Raw genomic sequence first — 18,722 nt, 5'->3', positions numbered from 1 at the left:
CTGGGGATGTTGCTCAATTGGAGAGAGCTTGCCTAGCTTTTGTATGAAGCTCTGGGTTCATTGCTCAACACAGAATAAAGCTGGGCATGGTTGCACGCGCCTGTAAACCCAGCACTTGGAACTTAGAAGCAGGAGGGTCATAAATTCAAGGTCATCCTTAGCTACACATCAAGTCTGAGGCAAGCCTACACCTCAAGAGACCCTAACCCCCACCTCAAAGCTTGCTGTGGTAGCCTTGACAAAGGCCAGAATCTAAAAATATTATGAGCATTTACATGATGAAAAGCCTCACGTGGCTACTGAGAGTGGCCAGCCCGCTCCTCTAGAGGGTCATGTCCCTGACTTGACAAACATCTCAGTCAATAGAGGAAGACCACAATTGAGGTGGCCAGGCAACTCTCACAGGCACCTAGGTGTCCCCCATGGGATTAGATGAGCTTGGGTTCTCAGCAGAAAACATACGATGGTAAATAATGCAGATTAATCCCTAGGCCCAGGACCAGAATTTAGTTAAGCCCAAAAGGACCACGTTATAGGCAGAACAGACTTAATTACCCTGAAGATGGGTCCATAAAAAAACAAACAAACATACCAATTGTTCATTTGCCACAGGAACAAAATAAAAAAAAAGAAACGGGTACTGTTTTCCAAGTAGACTTGATAGGAAACGGAAGTAGAAAACAAACGTAAAATGAAAGTGAAGACTATAAAACGGAATTTAATAAAATGAGTGGGAATCCAAAGAACTTAAGAATAAAAAATTCAAAGGACTTAAGAATAAAAGAGCAAGCCGGGTGTGGTGACTCACACCTTTAATCCCAGCACTCGGGAGGCAGAGGCAGGCGGATCTCTGTGAGTTCGAGGCCAGCTTGGTCTATAGAAGGAGATCTAGGACAGGCTCTAAAGCTACAGAGAGAAACCCTGTTTTGAAAAAAACAAAACAAAACCCCCAAAACAATCCCTTTCACTGTAGGGGCAGTCCTAAGAAGAAAAAAAGGTTAAACAATAAAAGACCAGCGGTTACCTTAGTTAACCAGTCATAGGAAAGTATTAAAGGTGACCTGAGTGACTGCAGTGAGTGCCATGGGAACCACTAAGGCATTATTTGAAGAACAGATTTTTTTTTTCTTTTACAGACATTCTAACAGGATTGGATTTAAAGGGAGATACTGTTACCTCATTTTAATAAGGTTTTCTCTATAAGGACTAAGTGTTTTCTTACTCAGTTAGCAGGACTAGATTAAAACGCAGAATAAAATTTGAGAATAACGGTACCATTGCAGCTACTAGAGAGAACCTGTCTGAATCATAAGTCAAATTGTGTAAGTAATAGGATAAATGTGTTTATCAGATTGAGAATCTTTTTCAGTTGCAAAGAGAGGATCCTGTATTTTAACAGTTGAAATAGATTTGGGAGAACAGGATACAGAGGAAAGGATACAGAGCATGCTTTTACACACACACACACACACACACACACACACACACACACACCACACAGACACATACACACCATGCACACATTCACACATACACCACACACTCAATACACACACATATACCACACATACACACACACACACTTATCACAAACACACACCACACACACACACTCATACTCACCACACACACAAACATCACACACACACACACACACACACACACACACACACACACAGAAAGAACACACCACGGAAGGATGCAGCCCAGGGGATAGAAGGGAGAACCTGAGACACAGTGAAGGTTTTGCTCACATCAGGAGGAAAGTGGAAAGCAGGAGCAGAAATTAGGTGTGCCAGGAGCAGGACGCAGAAGCTGGAAGAGACGAACAGGAACCTTTAATGAATACACAGCATTGGTGTGCCCGGGAGCACTTGCCTGCAGCCGAGCTGAAACTCAGACTCTGATCCAAGAGTAAGACCACATTCCCTTTCAAGTAACTGTTCCAGGAGGCAGAACCCAGCCCCTCAGATCTACCTGGAACACATTGAGCCTCAGGAGAGAGAAGGCTTTTATGAGACTTCACCCACAAAAGGAGTGTCTCGATAATAATTCTCCAGCCTTTTATTGCCTCCCACACCTGACCCACACCTGCTCTCTTCAATAAAGCTTCACTCACACACACAACTGGAAAGTCACCCCCCTCCTTGACATCAACTTGACAGACTGCTGCCTCAAACAACCGACCGGCCACAGGTTCTGGTTGGCCAGACCCACCAGGTTTCATGTCTCACAGTCTCTCTTGCTATTAGTTCAGGCTGTGCAGCAGCTGCCCAAGGGACCTTCATTGTCACGAGAACAACAGAAGAGACTCCCAGCACGGTAATGTGCCAGATCATAGTGGCTGTGCTGTGTCTTCCCGTTAATTCTCCGTCCTGGGCTCTCAGCCACTTTTCTGTAATTTCCCCCATGTCTATTCAGGCAACAGGAAGCTGTCAGTGTGAAAACTCCCATTATCGGAGGGCTGGCACGCATCCTGCCCATGCCGCCAGGGTAGGTTCAGACTCGGCACAGCCGTGCCCAGAACTCTGCCAACATGGGAATGTTAGACATGTCTTATCTCTACAATCTATTTTCTCATTGAGTAAGTGAAGACGTCTGTTCTCATTTCTCCTCCTCTATCCCCTTTCTCCCACGTAGATACTGAAGCATGAGGGGCGTCAGATGCCTGACCAAGGTTACGCACAGTCAGGAACAGAATCAGAATCATAACCCAGAACTCCTAACTCAGACCGACAGTGTTTTCCACACTGGGCGAGGCTGTTGTTCGGTTTCCGTGACTAAAGGCAGCTCTTTGGAGAGAAAGCAGATGCTAGCCTAGCCCTTACACACTCAACAAGCTGGAGTCCTCACTTGATTTCAAATTAAACCGTGTAGCTATTATCTTCACGATATTCTGGAATGAATGGGGTAACATATAAATAATTAATATTCATCAACACAGCCTTTCCCGTATGAGGAATATTACAGACCTTCTGTTGATGGGCATCTATCTACTTAAAGCTATTTTCCAATGAATCTCCATGGCTTCATCTATATTCTTTTGACACTTTGTCTTACACGTATTTTTCAGTCTATTGAAGGCTCAGCGGTGGTGCATCTGTGAATGAAGGGGGGAAAGGGAAGCAGCTGGCCATGGGCAGTGAAACTAAGCCTTTAGACATAATGAAATTGGGAAAAAATTCTGCACCGATGCCAGACCTCCATTCATCAGATGAATACCACAAATGCCGTTCATTCTTTCCTTCCAGTTTGTGCAAAACAGCTAGGTAATAAAAGTGAAATTCTTCACCACGCAGTAAATGGTTGAGCCGGCTCTGTGTAGCCCGCAGCTTCTCTGAGAAGAACTCTCTGTGAACTCATTCTCGGGACCATTCAGACCCCAGATAGATGGCCTCCAACAGACTGTCTACAGGAGAGGGGCGGTGACAGGATGCTAGCGACCCTCAATCAGAATTCTAACAGCTTTGTAAAAGGGCATACACCCGGGCTGGGGGAGGGCAGCCCAGTGGAAAGAGCTGGCTTAGCATGCTCGAGGCTCGACATCCTGACACCATACAGCAAAGCCCATACAACATCTCACCTCTGTCAGCAAGACCATCCGAGGAAGGAAACCTGGGCCTGGGCTGCCTTGGCACAATGAGGACAAGTGTGTAACCCTCAGGGCTGGTCACATCCTCCTGCCTTCTCCTCCCTTCTGGGTCTTGATCTCTCCCCATCCCCCCACTGACAACTGAACACCCCGGAAGCCAGGTATGGTGGTAAATGTCTGTAATCTTTGTACTTGGGAGGCAGACACAGGAGATCACAGGACTGAGGCTAACCTGAGCTATAACAGTGAACTGAGGCCAGCCTGGGCTGAATAGTGAAACCCTGTCTCCAACCATTTTTGAAAAGTTGTTAAAAATCCCCAGAGTTGGGGCTGGAGAGATGACGCTGGGTAAGAGCACTGGCTGCTCTAGCAGAGGACTTGGGTTTGATTCCCGGCACCTATACAGCGGCTCATAGCCACCTGTAACTCCTGTTCCAGAGGATCCCTTCTGACCGTCACAGGGACCGGGCGCACACACATGGCAAACATACATGCAGGTAAAACATTCACACCATAAAAGTAATAAAGACATAAAAATTTAAAAAGTCTCCAGAGTTTCCCGAAGCAGAATAGGCCTTTGTCCCAGCCCACCAGGTTCTGATGTCGACACTCTCTCCTTTGAGAACGAACTTCATAGCATCACAATTCACCTAGTGAGCTCTCCGGCCAGTGTTCAAACTGTACCACATTCTTGCTCTCTCCACACATATATTTTAAAAATATTTATTCAGTTATTTATTTTGAGACAGGATCTCTCTAGGTAGACATGGCTGTCCTGGAACTCACCCTGCAGACCCACAGAAATCCTCCTTCCTCTGCCTCCAGAGTGCTGGGACTACAGGAGTACGACACCCTGCCTGCCGATATTTATTTTCATTTTATGTTTGTTAGTATTTGGTCTACATGTGTGTTGTATGCCCTGCATGGGTGCCTGGTGCTCCAGGAGGACAGAGGCCGCTGGACGCCCTGCAGCTGGAGTTACAGACAGCTGTGAGCCGCCACGTGGGTGCTGCTGCTTTGCAGGAACAGCCAGTGCTCTGAGCCATCCCTCCCGCCACCTGCAGTTTTTACTTTAAGAAACTAAACTTTGAAACTGTTTGAGTTCCCTGCCTAGGATGCCCTATTTTTCAGCGACAGCCACTAAGAGCAGATCTTTTTTTCCCCTCAGGATGCGTGGGACTCAAACATCTATTCTGAGTGAACAAATGTATTCTTAGCTGCATGTAATTTCCCAAAGTAGAGAAACAGCTTCTGTTGCCAAGTCCAGGGCCACGGGACCAGTGATGCCAGCAGGTCTTTGTGTGCATGTGAAGTATGTATCCTGCTTGTGGACTTGGGGGGGGGGGTACTTGGAGCGAGAGAAAACAAACAGATCTTAAATACAGAGGAGATGAATTTAGGTCTCATGCCAGGCTCCGCACACCATGATCTTTTGAGCTTTGGACTACTAACACACAGGGAGCTGGGCGGGCGATGGGCTCTAGTCTTCACACAGGTTTTCAATCCTGAGGGGTGTGTGTGTGTAAAGGCAGGCCGTGAGTGCTCCTGCTGAGTGACCATGGACAAGGCCCACACAGGTCTGAGATAAGCATGAAGAGATCTACCCTATGTATTTTCTCTCTGACTAGCTCAGGAAGACCTGTGTGATGTGTCCTTTTACAGAGCACTCATTGGCTCAGGGCCTGGAGGACCTCGATCCAGCATTGGGTCAGCACAACCACGCCTTACGTCATCTGGCCAAACAGGCAGAGGAGGGGACCAGAGCCACGTTGAGAAAGCAATTGTTCTCAGTACCAGATGTTCGTTCTTAGATTAACCAGGGCTCAGATTCTTCAGTTACGCAGAATCCATAACCAGGTCAGATAGTCTAGTCACTGGGTTTTCTTGTTTGTTTTGTTTGTTTGTTTAGGTAGGGTCAGTCTCAATGCATAGTCCAGGCTAGCCTAGAATTTGCTATCCTCCTGCCTCAGCCTCACCATGCACCACTATGCCTGGCTTGTGTGTGCGTGTTCGTGTGTGTGTGTGTGTGTGTGTCTGTGTAAGTGCATGTGAAGGTCAGAGGCCAATGCCAGGTGTCTTCCTCAGTCACTTTTTTAAAACATCTTACATTGTTATTCATCAATTAGTTCTATATGCAAATTACTAAGTGTGAGGGAAAAAAAGTTCATAGCTTCCATCCTTTACACTAGGAAAATAAATTATTATTATTTTTTTGTTTGTTTTTCAAGACAGGGTTTCCCTATGTAACAGTCCTGGCTGTCCTGGAACTCACTCTGTAAACCAGGCTGGTCTCAACCTCACAAAGATCCTCCCTGCCTCTGCCCCCACCCCCAAGTGCTGGGATCAAAGGCGTGCACCACCACCACCACCACCACCACCACCACCACCACCACCACCACCCAGCCTGAAAGTGACTCTTAAGTACACCCTTACTGGCATTATGTCTAGGACAGCCAACTGGTAATGCTGAACAGAATAATAAAAATTGCAGCATGTAGAACTGGAAACAAGAGTCTAGGACTCAGGGAACAAATGCCACCATACCTTCACTGTTTTGGAAGGAGAACTTTCTGGAAGACTGGAGGTTCTGGCATCAGGACTCAGTGGCTTTGGGTGCACAGGCTGCTGGGCCTCACTCTTCACCGGGGGGTCACCTGATGGAGTCACAAAGGCAGGCATTTTAGAGTAGCTCATGGCAAGGTTCTTTCCAAAAGCAAAACACGGGTACTTCCCACCACTGGTCCTTGTAGTGTCGGGGAGAGTACCGCTTTCCTGTGAGGAGGGCTCTAAACCGAAAGTGTCCTGGGCTCCCCCAGGAGTCAGGCTGTCAGTTAGAGACGTTCTCACTCTGCGGCACACGCCTGGGACCCAGACCACCCATATACCCAAACATTCTGCTCTGAAGCATGTGCCATTTCTTTTTTTTTTTTTTTTTTTTTTTTTGGTTTTTCGAGACAGGGTTTCTCTGCGTAGCTTTGCGCCTTTCCTGGAGCTCACTTGGTAGCCCAGGCTAGCCTCGAACTCACAGAAATCCGCCTGGCTCTGCCTCCCGAGTGCTGGGATTAAAGGCGTGCGCCACCACCGCCCGGCGCATGTGCCATTTCTTAAGGCTGTGGATGGACCTGGTGTTTTTGGTAGTTGGCACGCCCAGTAACTTCCTCTGGGGAGCTTCAGCTGAAGCTGGGGAAAAGGAAGGAATGTGTGTTGAGTCTTTGTGGATCATTCTTTAAAAAAAAAAAAAAATTAGACACAGGGTCTTGCTCTGGCTGGCCTCGAACTCACAGAGATCCACCTTGCTTCCTCCTCTTGAGGGACAGTTTGCCTTTTCTGGATTATTATTATTTTTTAAAGATTTATTTATTTATTATGTATACAGAAGAGGGCACCAGATCTCATTATAGATGGTTGTGAGCCACCATGTGGGTGTTGGGAATTGAACTCAGGACCTCTGGTCCTCTGGACCAGCAGTCAGTGCTCTTAACCTCTGAGCCATCTCTCCAGCCCTTCTGGATTATTTTTAAAGCAGATATCAATAATGAAAATGCCACATAAAGGTTTTCTTCCTAATTATTTAAGTAACGCCGTATGAAGGAAGTTCCTGCCAGTGTATGTACCTCACGATGAAACTCAGAAGGTACAGAAGAGCCGTTCACCCAGCTGCTAAGAGACCATTTAACCAAAATTCCTGGGTCTAGAGTTGGGCTGGCAAGACAGCTCTGCGGGTAAAGGCACCTGCCGACAAGCCTGAAGACCTGAGTTCAATCCCCAGCATCCACACAGTGAAGGAGAGCACAGACCCCTGCAAGCCGTCCTGAGTCCACATGCAAATAAATGGATAAAAATATAATCTAAATGTTCTTAAAGCCTAGAGGCAACAAAGCACTAAAAGGTGATGTCTTGTTTCTGGAGAAAAGACAAAGAAAGAAGAAATGTATTGCAAACCTAATAAAAAAATCTTTTAGTTCGAGCAAATGAATGCAGAAAGGTGCTTTTGATTTCAGCCTTGAGCTTTTCTGGGCAATCTGAAGCATAAATCTTGATTAATGCTCTTACCTCAGTTTTGAGGATTTCTGTGTCCAGATTTGTTGTGTGTGGGAAGCTAGGAATCTAGACATATTTAAAAATAATTCCCCGAGCTGGGCAAAGTGGCACAAGTCTTTAATCCCCACTTGGAGGCAAAGGAAGGTGGATCTCTGTGAGTTCAAGGCTAGCCTGGTCTACATAGGGAGTTCCAGGACAGCCAGGGCTACACAGAGAAACCTTGTCTTAAAAAAAAAAAAAAAAAAGAAAAACCAAAAAAGCAAACCAAAACAACGGTACAGTGAAAATCAGACGTGGTCACGGTATCGCATGCATTGTGAAACACGTCTCATATCTCTAATCACAGCGCCTAGGAGGCAGGCAGAAGCAGGAGAGTCCGGTCTCTTCTACACTGTAAGTTCTAGGCTAGTCAGTGAACAGCAAGACTGTGTCAGAAAAATAAATACATAAAAATAAAGATGGTAAAAATAAAACCCAAATCTTCATCTTTCAGAAACCAGGCTTACAACTACTCCAAACAGGGTCAAATTATGTCAAAATTTAGCACTTTGAGGAAAACGCTCTCCAATCATTAATACAGTCCTTCTTGAACACCTCTGTTGAAGTAAGACTTCAAGATCAGTTTATACAGCTTCGGGCCTGGCAGAGTTTAGTGCCGAAGGTAGGATTAAGTTCAATGAGAGAAGTGTTGTTAAAAGTTATTCCTTTAGTAAGGGCTGGAAGGATGGCTCAGAAGTTAAGAGCACTGGCTGCTCTTTCAGAGGACCCAGGTTCAATTCCCAGCACCTGTGGTAACTCCAGTCCCAGGGGATCTGATGCCATTGTCTTGACAGGCACTACAGACACATAGTATACAGACAACATTCAGGCAAACACCTATATACATACATTAAAAATAAATAACAATCTCAAAAATTAAAAAAAAAAAAAATCTGTATTCCATGTTAGCCGTATGTAATACAGCTTCTCCCTGAGCTATGAAAAGTGTGACAGGTGTCCGGCAGCAGTCCCTAAGCCCAGTGGAGACTCCAATGAGCTCGGCGGCTGGGTGTGTGGTGTCCCTTCCTCTACAGACTGGAGCAGGGACCCTGCCATGCAGAGCTAAGAGCAAACGCTTACATGCATCGTCTTCCGCGGGGCTAGAATGGGCCACCAGGCTATTCTCAGCTGCAGAAACCTACGAGAAAAAAACAAAAAAGATTAAGGGGGATTAAGAAGAGCATTAAAAATAGAAGAGCATCTGCTGCCAGCGCCATAAAGACCCGCTGACTCCAGTTAGTCACTGGCTGCCTGGGGCGGATAACGGCCCGGAACAGCGGAGCATTTAAACGAGAGGCAGCGATTGCCTTTTACGAGGATATTAACGCGCCTCTCAATTACAGAGGCGCACTAGAACAGACTGCACTCAGCTGCCAAGTGCGCATCATCTCCCTCATAAAGAACGTTCAAGCCGTATCTCAGGAAGCAAAAACCAAACCAAACCCCCTTGTCAAGGAGAGCAAGCCCCACAGCAGGGGAAAGGAACATAGTTAATCACAGGAGTTATTCTTACTCTGATTTTCCTGGTTTTCTGTTTGGGTGTTTCGGGTGGAGAGGTTGAGACTTGGAAGGTGAAGGGAGAGGTTAAAGATAAGCCCCTGCTAGACTGTGAGTTTGATATATAAAAAAAGAAAGGATGGAGGGAAGGAAGGAGAAAGAGGCGGAGAGCTGGCTCATTTGTTAAGGGCACTTGTTGTTCTTGTGAAGGACCCAGGTTCAATTCCCAGCACCCACATGGTAGCTCACAACCACCTAACTCTAGTCCCAGGGAATTTAACACCCTCTTTCGGCCACTTCAGACACCAGGCACCAACATGGTGCACAGACATACATGCAGGCAAAACTCATACACATAAAATAATAGTAACAGTAGTAATAATAATAAAAATGTGTCTCTAAGAAAAATATTCAAGACAAAACAAAAAAAGCACACTGCCACACCTGGGGGGTGGGGGAGACCAAAAACCAACAAAAATATTCTAGTCTCAAAATGGCAATTTTTTGTTTGTTTGTTTGTTTGTTTTAACAAGAAGCAGACCCTAAGCGTAGGCATATATTTTTGGTTCAGAAGCCATCAAACTTGAAAAAAGAACTGCCTCCCTCCCTCCTTTATACACGCCCTAGTCCTTCCTGGTGTACATCTTCTATAAAGATCATGATGCTGGTTTAACGGGTGATACCAAGGGCCTATGGCAAGATGTCTGAAGAACCGAACTATGCTGGAGACTAAGTTGTTGGCGGACCACACCTGAATGCCAGTGTTCCCCTACTCTCTTTCACTACAGGGATTCCACCTTGGCAAAGAATAAGCTAGAATGACCACAGCTGACATTTACTGAGTGTTTACTATGTACCAGGTATTGAACCGATCGCCTCCGATGCAGTATTTCATCTAATGGTATGAAATACATTTTTTGAAAGTTGTGTTTGGTTATAAAAAGACCTTCACTGCTGGCTGGTTGGCACATGCCTACAATCTCAGTACTCAAGAAACAGGCAGGAGGGGCCAGTAATTCAGGGTCATCCTTGCCGACACAGTAAATTAGAGGCTAGCCTATGCTACATGAGACCCTATCACCAAAAAAACCAAAACCAAACAAAAAAGACCCTCAACTCTTGTGAATTTGTAGGTGCACCCATCCTGGGATGTTCTTCCCTTACCTCTGACCTAGTCCCCTGGAACACTTAGTGCTGACATCATGACATAACATGTGGGTGGACAGATGCCATCACTGCAGGGACTTCCAGGCAGGAGCACCAGAGACCATGCTCAGACATCTCATTATAGGAAAAGCAACTGCCTGACAAAGCATGGCATTTCAAGAAAGTTACTTAGGGCTGGAGAGATGGCTCAGTGGTTAAGAGCACTGGCTGCTTTTGCAGAGGACCTGGGCTCAATTCCCAGCACCCACATGGTGGCTCACAACTGCCTGTAACTTTAGTTCCGGGGGATCCAGTGCCCTCTTACATTCTCAAAGGATAAATAAAAACATATGGGTTGAGCAGTGGTGGTGCACATCTTTAATCCCAGCACTTGGGAGACAGAAGCAGGTGGATCTCTGAGTTTGAGGCCAGCCTGGTCTACAGAGAGAGACCCAGGACAGCCAGGGCTACACAGAGAAACCCTGCCTAAAAAAAAAAAAAAAAAAAAAGTGTGTGTGCATTTGTTTTGTTTTGAAAAGAATGTTTCCTGTAGCATTAACATCTTTTTGTAGCAGACCAAAGTTCAAGCAGAGCTTAGGTACTGGCTAGGGAAGGCAGTCAGGCCGTCCTGGGAGAGCCAGGCTCTGGAAAGCCTACAGACTTTGAGGACTCGCTTGACTGGTATTTACTGTCTTTCCCCCCCTTCCCCACCCTCCCTGATTGATGATTCTCTTGCTGCTCTGCTCTCTTGCACTGTAATTAAAATGTTCCAATCCTGCAGTTCAGCCCAGAGTTCTAATTTCACATCAAATCGGCACAAAAACAGAATTTAGAACACCAGGAGCATCCTTTTCCAGATAAGTATTTCCTCAGTTATGATCTTTAGGTAAAGATGGGGAGATTTCAATGCTGGGATTTTTTTTTTTTAATTTATAAACCATAAGGAAAATTCCAAACATATTTATTTGTTATATTTGAGAAACAACTTTCACTAGCCAGGCATGGTGACCCACATCTTTAGTTCTAGCACTCAAGAAGCAGAGACAGGCAGATCTCTGTGAGTTCTAGGCTAGCCTGGTCTACAGGGTCTGTCTCAAAAAAAAAAAAGTCTATAATTTATACAATTTATTATTACTTTTAAGATTTTTGAAAGATTTTCTATGTATGAGTTCTTTGCCTGCATGTATTATGTGTACACCTAGTATGCATGGGAGGCTCAGAAAATCATGTAAGATCCCTGGAATTTTAGTTACAGACAATTGTGAGCTGCTATGTGGGTGCTGGGAATTGAACCTGGATCTTCTGAAGAACAGCCAGTGCTCATAATTGCTAAGCCCAGTATAGAGCTTAGTTGATGAGTCTATGACCGGCAAGTCTGCTGTCTCCATGAAGTTGTTCCGTGCTGCAACTATGCCGTCCATCTCATGGTTAAGACGCGCGTCACAAATGTGATTTTTCTGGGACTCTTTCCGTGGCTTCCCACTGGCGTCTGATTATATCCAAGCCCTTGAGGACGGCCTAGAAGGCTTTTCCAGACCCCTCACCTGTCTCTCATCATTGCCTATCTACTACCACTACCTTGCCAATCAATCAAACGTCAACCTCAGGCTTCCGCACTCTGCCATGCCTGTGTGTCGAGACCTTTCTCCACTCACCTGGCCCGTTCCCGCACATTCCTCAAGACTGGCTCAGACATCGTCTTCCTGAAGAAGTCTTTCTGAACTCCCATGGCCCCACTTTCTCCAGCACCCACCATAACGATTTTTAATAGCTACCATGTCAGAAGGCAATGGTTTGTTAGTTTTCTTGCACATGAAGGCCACGTGGGAAAGAGATGGGGAGAGAGATGAGAGGGAGGGATGGAGTGGGGGGGGTGGCTATGAAAGAGGGTGAATGTGTATGTGCTTTTCTTTGCTTTCAAACAGGGTCTTGCTGGCCTCAAACTTTCTGCGTGCACCATCCGGGCCTCAAACTCACAGCCCTCCTGCTTTGGCTTCCTGCACTGTTCTGCAATTGTTGGCATTTGCTAGTATGCCTGGTTCCGCCTTTCGTTTACTCCGCCCCCATTAGTTAGTTATGATATGTGTGGGGGTGAGGATATGCCACAGCACAGGTGTGGAATTCAGGGGGCAGCTTGCAGGTTGGTTCTCCCCTTCCGCCACGGGAGTCCTGGAGACTGAGCTCAGGGCCTCAGCTTTGCCTGCAAGTGCCTTTTCCTGCTGAGCCATCTTGTTGGCCCAGGCCTCGGTTTCTAAGCTTAGCATTTCTTATGCTTAACACATACGACTTGCATTCTAACATGCTTTGAGTGAGGGCTGGAGCTGTAACTCAGCGGGAGAACACTTGCCCAGTGCATGCAAGGCCTTGGGTGAATCGCTAGCAGAGCAAAACCAAAACCGAGCAAATAACCTTGAGAAAAAGAATAACTTTTTTTTAAGCAGCCAGCCAACCAAATAAAAAGCTGTATTAAGCCAGAGTGGTGTCAGGAGTCTGCAGTCTCAGTTACTTAAGAGGCTGAGGCGAGAGGACTGCTTGAACGTGGAAGTTCAAGACGGGCCTGAGACACAGAGACCTCATCTCAAAACAAAATTAAGACAAAACAAGCAAACGAAAGACAATCTTAAAATAACATATTGAGTATATATTTAAGAAGAAGACCGTGCATGATTTAAAGACAGTATCTTGGGGCTGGGGAAATGGTTCAGCAGTTTCGAGCATGCACAGTTCTTACAGGGGATCTGGGTTCAACTCCCAGCACCCGAATGGTGGCTCCCAACTGTCAGTACCTTGAGTTCCAGGGGATCCAACACCCTCTTCTGACTCTGAGGGCACCAGCCACGTACGCAGTGCACACACCTTGCGCTCAGGCAAAACATTTATACACATACAAGAAAACCTTAAAAAAGTTTTTAAAAATAAGAATTTTATCTCTGACCAAGCAGGTTTTTATAGGTGACTTGAGCTTTATGCCTTCTGGGTATTTGCTGAACAAAAGAATTTTCCAGTGAAGGCTCATTATTTGGTCAGCTGTAAATTACAAAGCTTCCTAACTGAAATTTATGCGACCTGCAAAAATGACAATCTGCTCTGGCAGCTGCCACCAAATTCCCAGACACTGCAGCCCAGAGCCAGAGCCCTTTCTAATTTTAAGCGCCTAATTTAGAACACATGCTTCCCTGGCAACTGGATGTGGACTTTCAACCTACCTTTCTTCCTTCCTGATGGGAGATGCAGACCTCAGGTCCTGGGGGCACATTCTCCTTTTGTTCCAATTTATGAGTTTTGATCTCACCACCACTGGCTTTCAACTCATTCTACAAAATAAAAATAACCCGTGAACTCAAAATGCTTACCATTCCATTCTCTTCACGGCTCATCTTTCAAATAAACTTGGAATGCTTTAAAAAAAATTCTTCTTCTCACAGACCTCAGGCCAAGTCAACCCCCGGTCACAAGCAGAACCCCGACTGGTGAGACAACACAAGCAGCCGTGTGGACACACACCTCCGAGTTAGAGATCTGCACGCCTGTGTCACAGTGGATGCCCGTTAGGATACAGACGTATCAGCGGGGCCACCCCCGCCCGGGCCACCCCCAGCACGCGCATTCTGTGAACCCACTCTTCTAGCTTGTGAGGTGCAAAGCTTGTGAATTTACAGAAAAGACCATTTGGGAGCAAGGAAAGGTGATGCCAAGTGCCAGCAATTAAGGAAATATACTGACCATCCATCTAAATGCCCGGCCTGGAAAGAAAGACAGGGAGGATGGACACATATAAAAACTGAAATCATACTGAATGATACCATAAACAATCTTCTCCTATCAAACTTTCAAAAAAAAAAAAAAGCTTTTCACATAAAATTTGCAAAGATATACCTTATTCTATATTTCATAACCGAGTCTCAACGTTGGAGAAAACATGTATTGGTACCGCCATAAGGAGGACTAAGGAGAACAATCCTATCTTTTTTTTCCTCATACAGGACACTGGGAGCAGAAAGTTAAAATGAACTGATCTACTAGATCTAAAAATCAACAAAGAGGGAGCTTTCCCATCTTTACTGTGACCTTTCCTATGACCCCTCCCCTTCCTCCTCGCTCTTTCTGACAGGCTCCCATGTAGTCCAGGCTAGCCTCAAACTGACTAGATAGCCAAGGCTAACCTTGAACTTTTGATGCCCCTGCCTCCACTTCTCAAGTGCTGGAGCTGCTGGTGTGTGTCACCACACTCAGGTGTCATGGCACTGGTGGTTAAACTCAAGACTGTGCACTAGAAAGCTGGCTCTCAGCTCGGCTACCTTCCCGGTCCCATCTGCGCTTCTTCAGGCTTGGGGAGAAACAAGCCATCTGAGGCCACAGGGCCAGTGAAGCGGATGTGAGGAATCTGCTAAGGTCAGCGATTTCAGAGTGGGCCGTCCCTGCTGCACGTGCAGCTATGAGGAGGAGGCGGTCCCCAGCCCTGCCGGGCACGCCATGACACCCATTAATTTATTGTCTGTCTGTCTCCGAGCTCCTCCTAAGAAGCTGCCCAGGATGTGCCCTGTTACAATCATGTGCTGTAAGGAATTTCAGACATTCTTGGAGGGTGAGACGAAACGTACTTTTCCCCAGAAGTTTTAAAGACTTCTCAACTCTTGAAATCTCCAGAGCAGAACTTTAATGACGAACCTCCTCCACTAGGAGAATTCATTTAGAGATGACAGGATCTCTGTAGCCCGGCAGTCCTGGAAATGGCTTCTAACTCCAGCCATCCTGTGCTGCTACACCCCTCGAGGTTTGGTTTTGTTTTTAGAGGGGAGCTAAGGATGTAGCTCAGTTGGTACAGAGCTTTCCTAGCATGCATAAAGCCCTGGGTTCTACCTGCCAGCACCAAATAAAACTGTGTGTGGTGGCGATGTAATCCCGGTTCTTAGGAGTTGGAGGCAGGAGGACCAGAGTTCGAGATCAGCCTCGGCTACATAGACAGTTTGAGGTCAGTCTGGGATACACCAGACCGTTTCAAAATGAAGAGCAAAATAACCAGCCAGCAGGAGGGTGCTTTGTCACGGTCATACCTGCTGCTCTTATAAAAAAAAAAAAAAGACAAACAAACAAACGAGGTCACGGAACAGGTTTTCCCACCCGAGGAGTCATCTGGGTGGAATGCTTGCACAGACAGACAGACAGACACCTCTAGTATCAGGCAAGAAGTAAGCCTTGCCTCTCACCCGTCTCTGCATCTCCTGATCTACGTTCTAAGGAGAGTCTTATTCTATCCCTGTTTCACACTCAGTAAACTCTTCTGTTCCATTCTCTTGATTTATATACATCATCTCTTATTAAAACTACTGTGGAAAAAAAAAACTGGAGTAAGGGATGATAGTGTAGCTCAGGGGTTGAGTATGTGTCTAAACTAAACATGTATAAAGCTGTGATTTCAATCCCCAGGACTGAAAGGAAGAGAGAGAGAAAGAGAGAGAGAGAGAAAGAGACAGAGAGAGAGAGAAAGGAAGGAAGGAAGGAAGGAAGAGAGAAAGAAAGAAAGAAAGAAAGAAAGGAGGGAGGGAGGGAGGGAGGGAGGGAGGGAGGGAGGGAGGGAGGGAGGGAAGGAAGGAAGGAAGGAAGGAAGGAAGGAAGGAAGGAAGGAAGGAAGGAAGGAAGGAAGGAAAAAATAAACAAACAAACAACTGTGTTTCAGAGAATGGGTCCATTAGTACTACTGAGGAATGCATAATTCTGTAGGGGGAAATGTTTTTACTTCTGGAATAGACATTGTGATCTTGAATCTGCACAGTTTTGATCTGTCCAGGAATAAATAAAACAATATTGTTTTCCCAACATGGTTAAGACCTTTGGCAATGAATAGATCTTGTATTCTGAAATCACAGAAGGAACAAACTTCTGCATCCACTCAAAATGAGAAGCTGGACTAGGGATGCCCCTGACAGGGCTAGGGATGCCCCTGACAGGGCTAGGGATGCCCCTGACAGGACTAGGGATGCCCCGACAGGACTAGGGATGCCCCTGACAGGACTAGGGATGCCCCTGACAGGACTAGGGATGCCCCTGACAGGACTAGGGATGCCCCTTACAGGACTAGGGATGCCCCTGACAGGACTAGGGATGCCCCTTACAGGGCTAGGGATGCCCCTGACAGGACTAGGGATGCCCCTGACAGGGCTAAGGATGCCCTGACAGCACTGCACTTCTCCAGCATGCTTGAGGTAGGTCCTGGCTTCAGTTTCCAGCACTATGGTAAACAGACAAATGAGCAGATTTTTGTTTGTTTGTTTGTCTTTGTTTTTTTTTGAGACAGGGTTTCTCTGTGTAGACAAGGTTTCTCTGTGTAGACAAGGTTTCTCTGTGTAGACAAGGTTTCTCTGTGTAGCTTTGGCGCCTTTCCTGGAACTCACAGAGATCCGCCTGCCTCTGCCTCCTGAGTGCTGGGATTAAAGGTGCGTGCCACCACTGCCCGGCACAAATGAGTAGATTTTAAGACGACAAAGAGAGGATGTGATGACATCCTGTGCTCCTGTCACCTGAGTACTCGGGAGGGAGACTGAGGCAAGAGGAGCCCTGTGACTTTAAAGCTAGGTTACAGAGTAAAATCCTATCTCAAGCTGGGCAGTGGTGGCGCATGACTTTAATCTCAGGAGGCAGAGCCAGGAGTATCTCTGTGAGTTCCAGGCCAGCCTGGTCTACAGAGTGAGTTCCAGGACAGCTAAGGCCACATGCTGAGACCCTGTGCTGTGGGATGGTCTGTATGTCAAATTGTTCTGATTGGTCAATAAATAAAACACTGATTGGCCAGTGGCCAGGCAGGAAGTAGGTGGGACAAGGAAAGAGGAGAATTCTGGGAAGCGGAAAGCTGAGGCGGAGAGACACCGCCAGCCGCTGCCATGACCAGCAGCATGTGAAGACGCCGGTAAGCCACCAGCCACGTGGCAAGGTATAGATTTATAAAAATGGGTTAATTTAAGATAAAAGAACAGTTAGCAAGAAGCCTGCCACAGCCATACAGTTTGTAAGCAATATAAGTCTCTGTGTTTACTTGGTTGGGTCTGAGCGGCTGTGGGTGACAGAGATTTGTCCTAACTGTGGGCAAGGCAGGAAAACTCTAGCTACAACCCTGTCTCAAAACAACAAGAAAAAAAGAACAACAGGTTTTGGGGCTGGGGATGTGGCTGAGTGTTTACCCGGCATATGTGACATTCTGGTTTGATTCTTAGCACTATGGGGGTGCGTGTGCAGAATACCAAATCTTTCCGTTCATTAAGCATGTGATCTTCCTGTCATTCCCCACCCCCTCCTTTCGAATACATGACTCTTTCTCTGCAGGAAATCATTACATCATATGGGTTAAAGATTGAGAAGCCATATAGAGCTCCTCTTATATTGGGAACTAAATCCTGAGCCTCAGGCATGCTAGGCATGTGCTGTACCATCCCCAGATCCAGCCCTCACAGAAGTCCTTTGAATGAAATGTCCAGGACTGCAGATTCATAGGCGGGAAGCGGATGAGTGCTTTAGTGAGTGACTAAACAGGGAATTTCTCTGAGGGCTGACAGAATGGTTCTAGAATTAAGACAGAGTTAAGGTTGTACAACCTTGTAAATATACTTAAAAAAAAATCCCCTAAGTGTGTTTTTGGTCTGCTTTTCCCTTTAGAGCCTGGAATCAGAGCCAGGGTCTCACGCAAGCTAGGCAAAGGCTCTTCCGCTGAGCTACATCCTCAGCCAGTGTGTGCTTCCACAGAATGGTGATTTTATGTTATGTGAGCAATATATCAATGAAAAACCTAACAGAACTACATCAGTGTTCAATGCACTTCATGTTTTTTATATTTCCCATGATTCTCTTGAAAAAGGAAATCTGGGTTGAAGATATAACCCAGTGTAGCACGCTTGCCTAGCGTGTGCAAAGGCCTGAGTTCAACCCTAAGCACCCACCACGAAACTGAAAAGAAACTCACAATAGATGTTCCTATTAAAGCTAGTAAGATTCCGATTTTTTTTTTTTTATCAGTGACAGTGCAAAAGTTCAGTAGACGAGCCAGGAAAAGTCTTGATATCACTGCTGCTAACATCACAGAAAGCCAGTGAGGTGTGAATATGTATGCATCCGCTGGGGGAGCAAAATCAAGACTGGAAAACACATGTTAACAAAGGGAGGAGGAGCGGGAACTGGCCAGGGTCAGAGGTCAGGGCCCAGGAGACATTTCCTGGTTGCAGCGCTCATGCCGGCTGTCCGGAGGAGCAAATAAGAATGGTGTAGCCAGGTGGTGGTGGCACACACCTTTAATCCCAGCAGAGCCAGGTGGGTCTCTGTGAGTTCGAGGCCAGCCTGGTCTACAGAGCAAGATCCAGGACAGGCACCAAAACTTCACAGAAAAACCCTGTCTCCAAAAAAAAAAAAAAAAAAAGAATGG

At 46.2% G+C, this 18,722-nt stretch overlaps 1 protein-coding gene across 2 annotated transcripts in view; it reads right to left on the bottom strand.

Moving 5' to 3' along the window:
- Window positions 1-18,722, bottom strand: part of Lima1 (LIM domain and actin binding 1) — a 108,613-nt gene that overhangs the window by 9,083 nt on the left and 80,808 nt on the right. For both annotated transcript variants that reach the window (XM_028874591.2, XM_028874592.2), the window contains exons 7-9: window positions 13,522-13,629; window positions 8,753-8,810; window positions 6,137-6,246 (exon numbers count right to left, since the gene is read on the bottom strand). In XM_028874591.2, the coding sequence (XP_028730424.1) occupies window positions 6,137-6,246; window positions 8,753-8,810; window positions 13,522-13,629 (276 nt within the window). The remainder of the gene's footprint in view (window positions 1-6,136; window positions 6,247-8,752; window positions 8,811-13,521; window positions 13,630-18,722) is intronic.

Source organism: Peromyscus leucopus, chromosome 20 (assembly GCF_004664715.2).
Source record: "Peromyscus leucopus breed LL Stock chromosome 20, UCI_PerLeu_2.1, whole genome shotgun sequence".
NCBI classification, from domain to species: Eukaryota; Metazoa; Chordata; class Mammalia; order Rodentia; family Cricetidae; genus Peromyscus; species Peromyscus leucopus.
The sequence above is the reverse complement of the archived record's forward strand: the minus strand, read 5'-3'. Positions and strand labels throughout refer to the sequence as shown.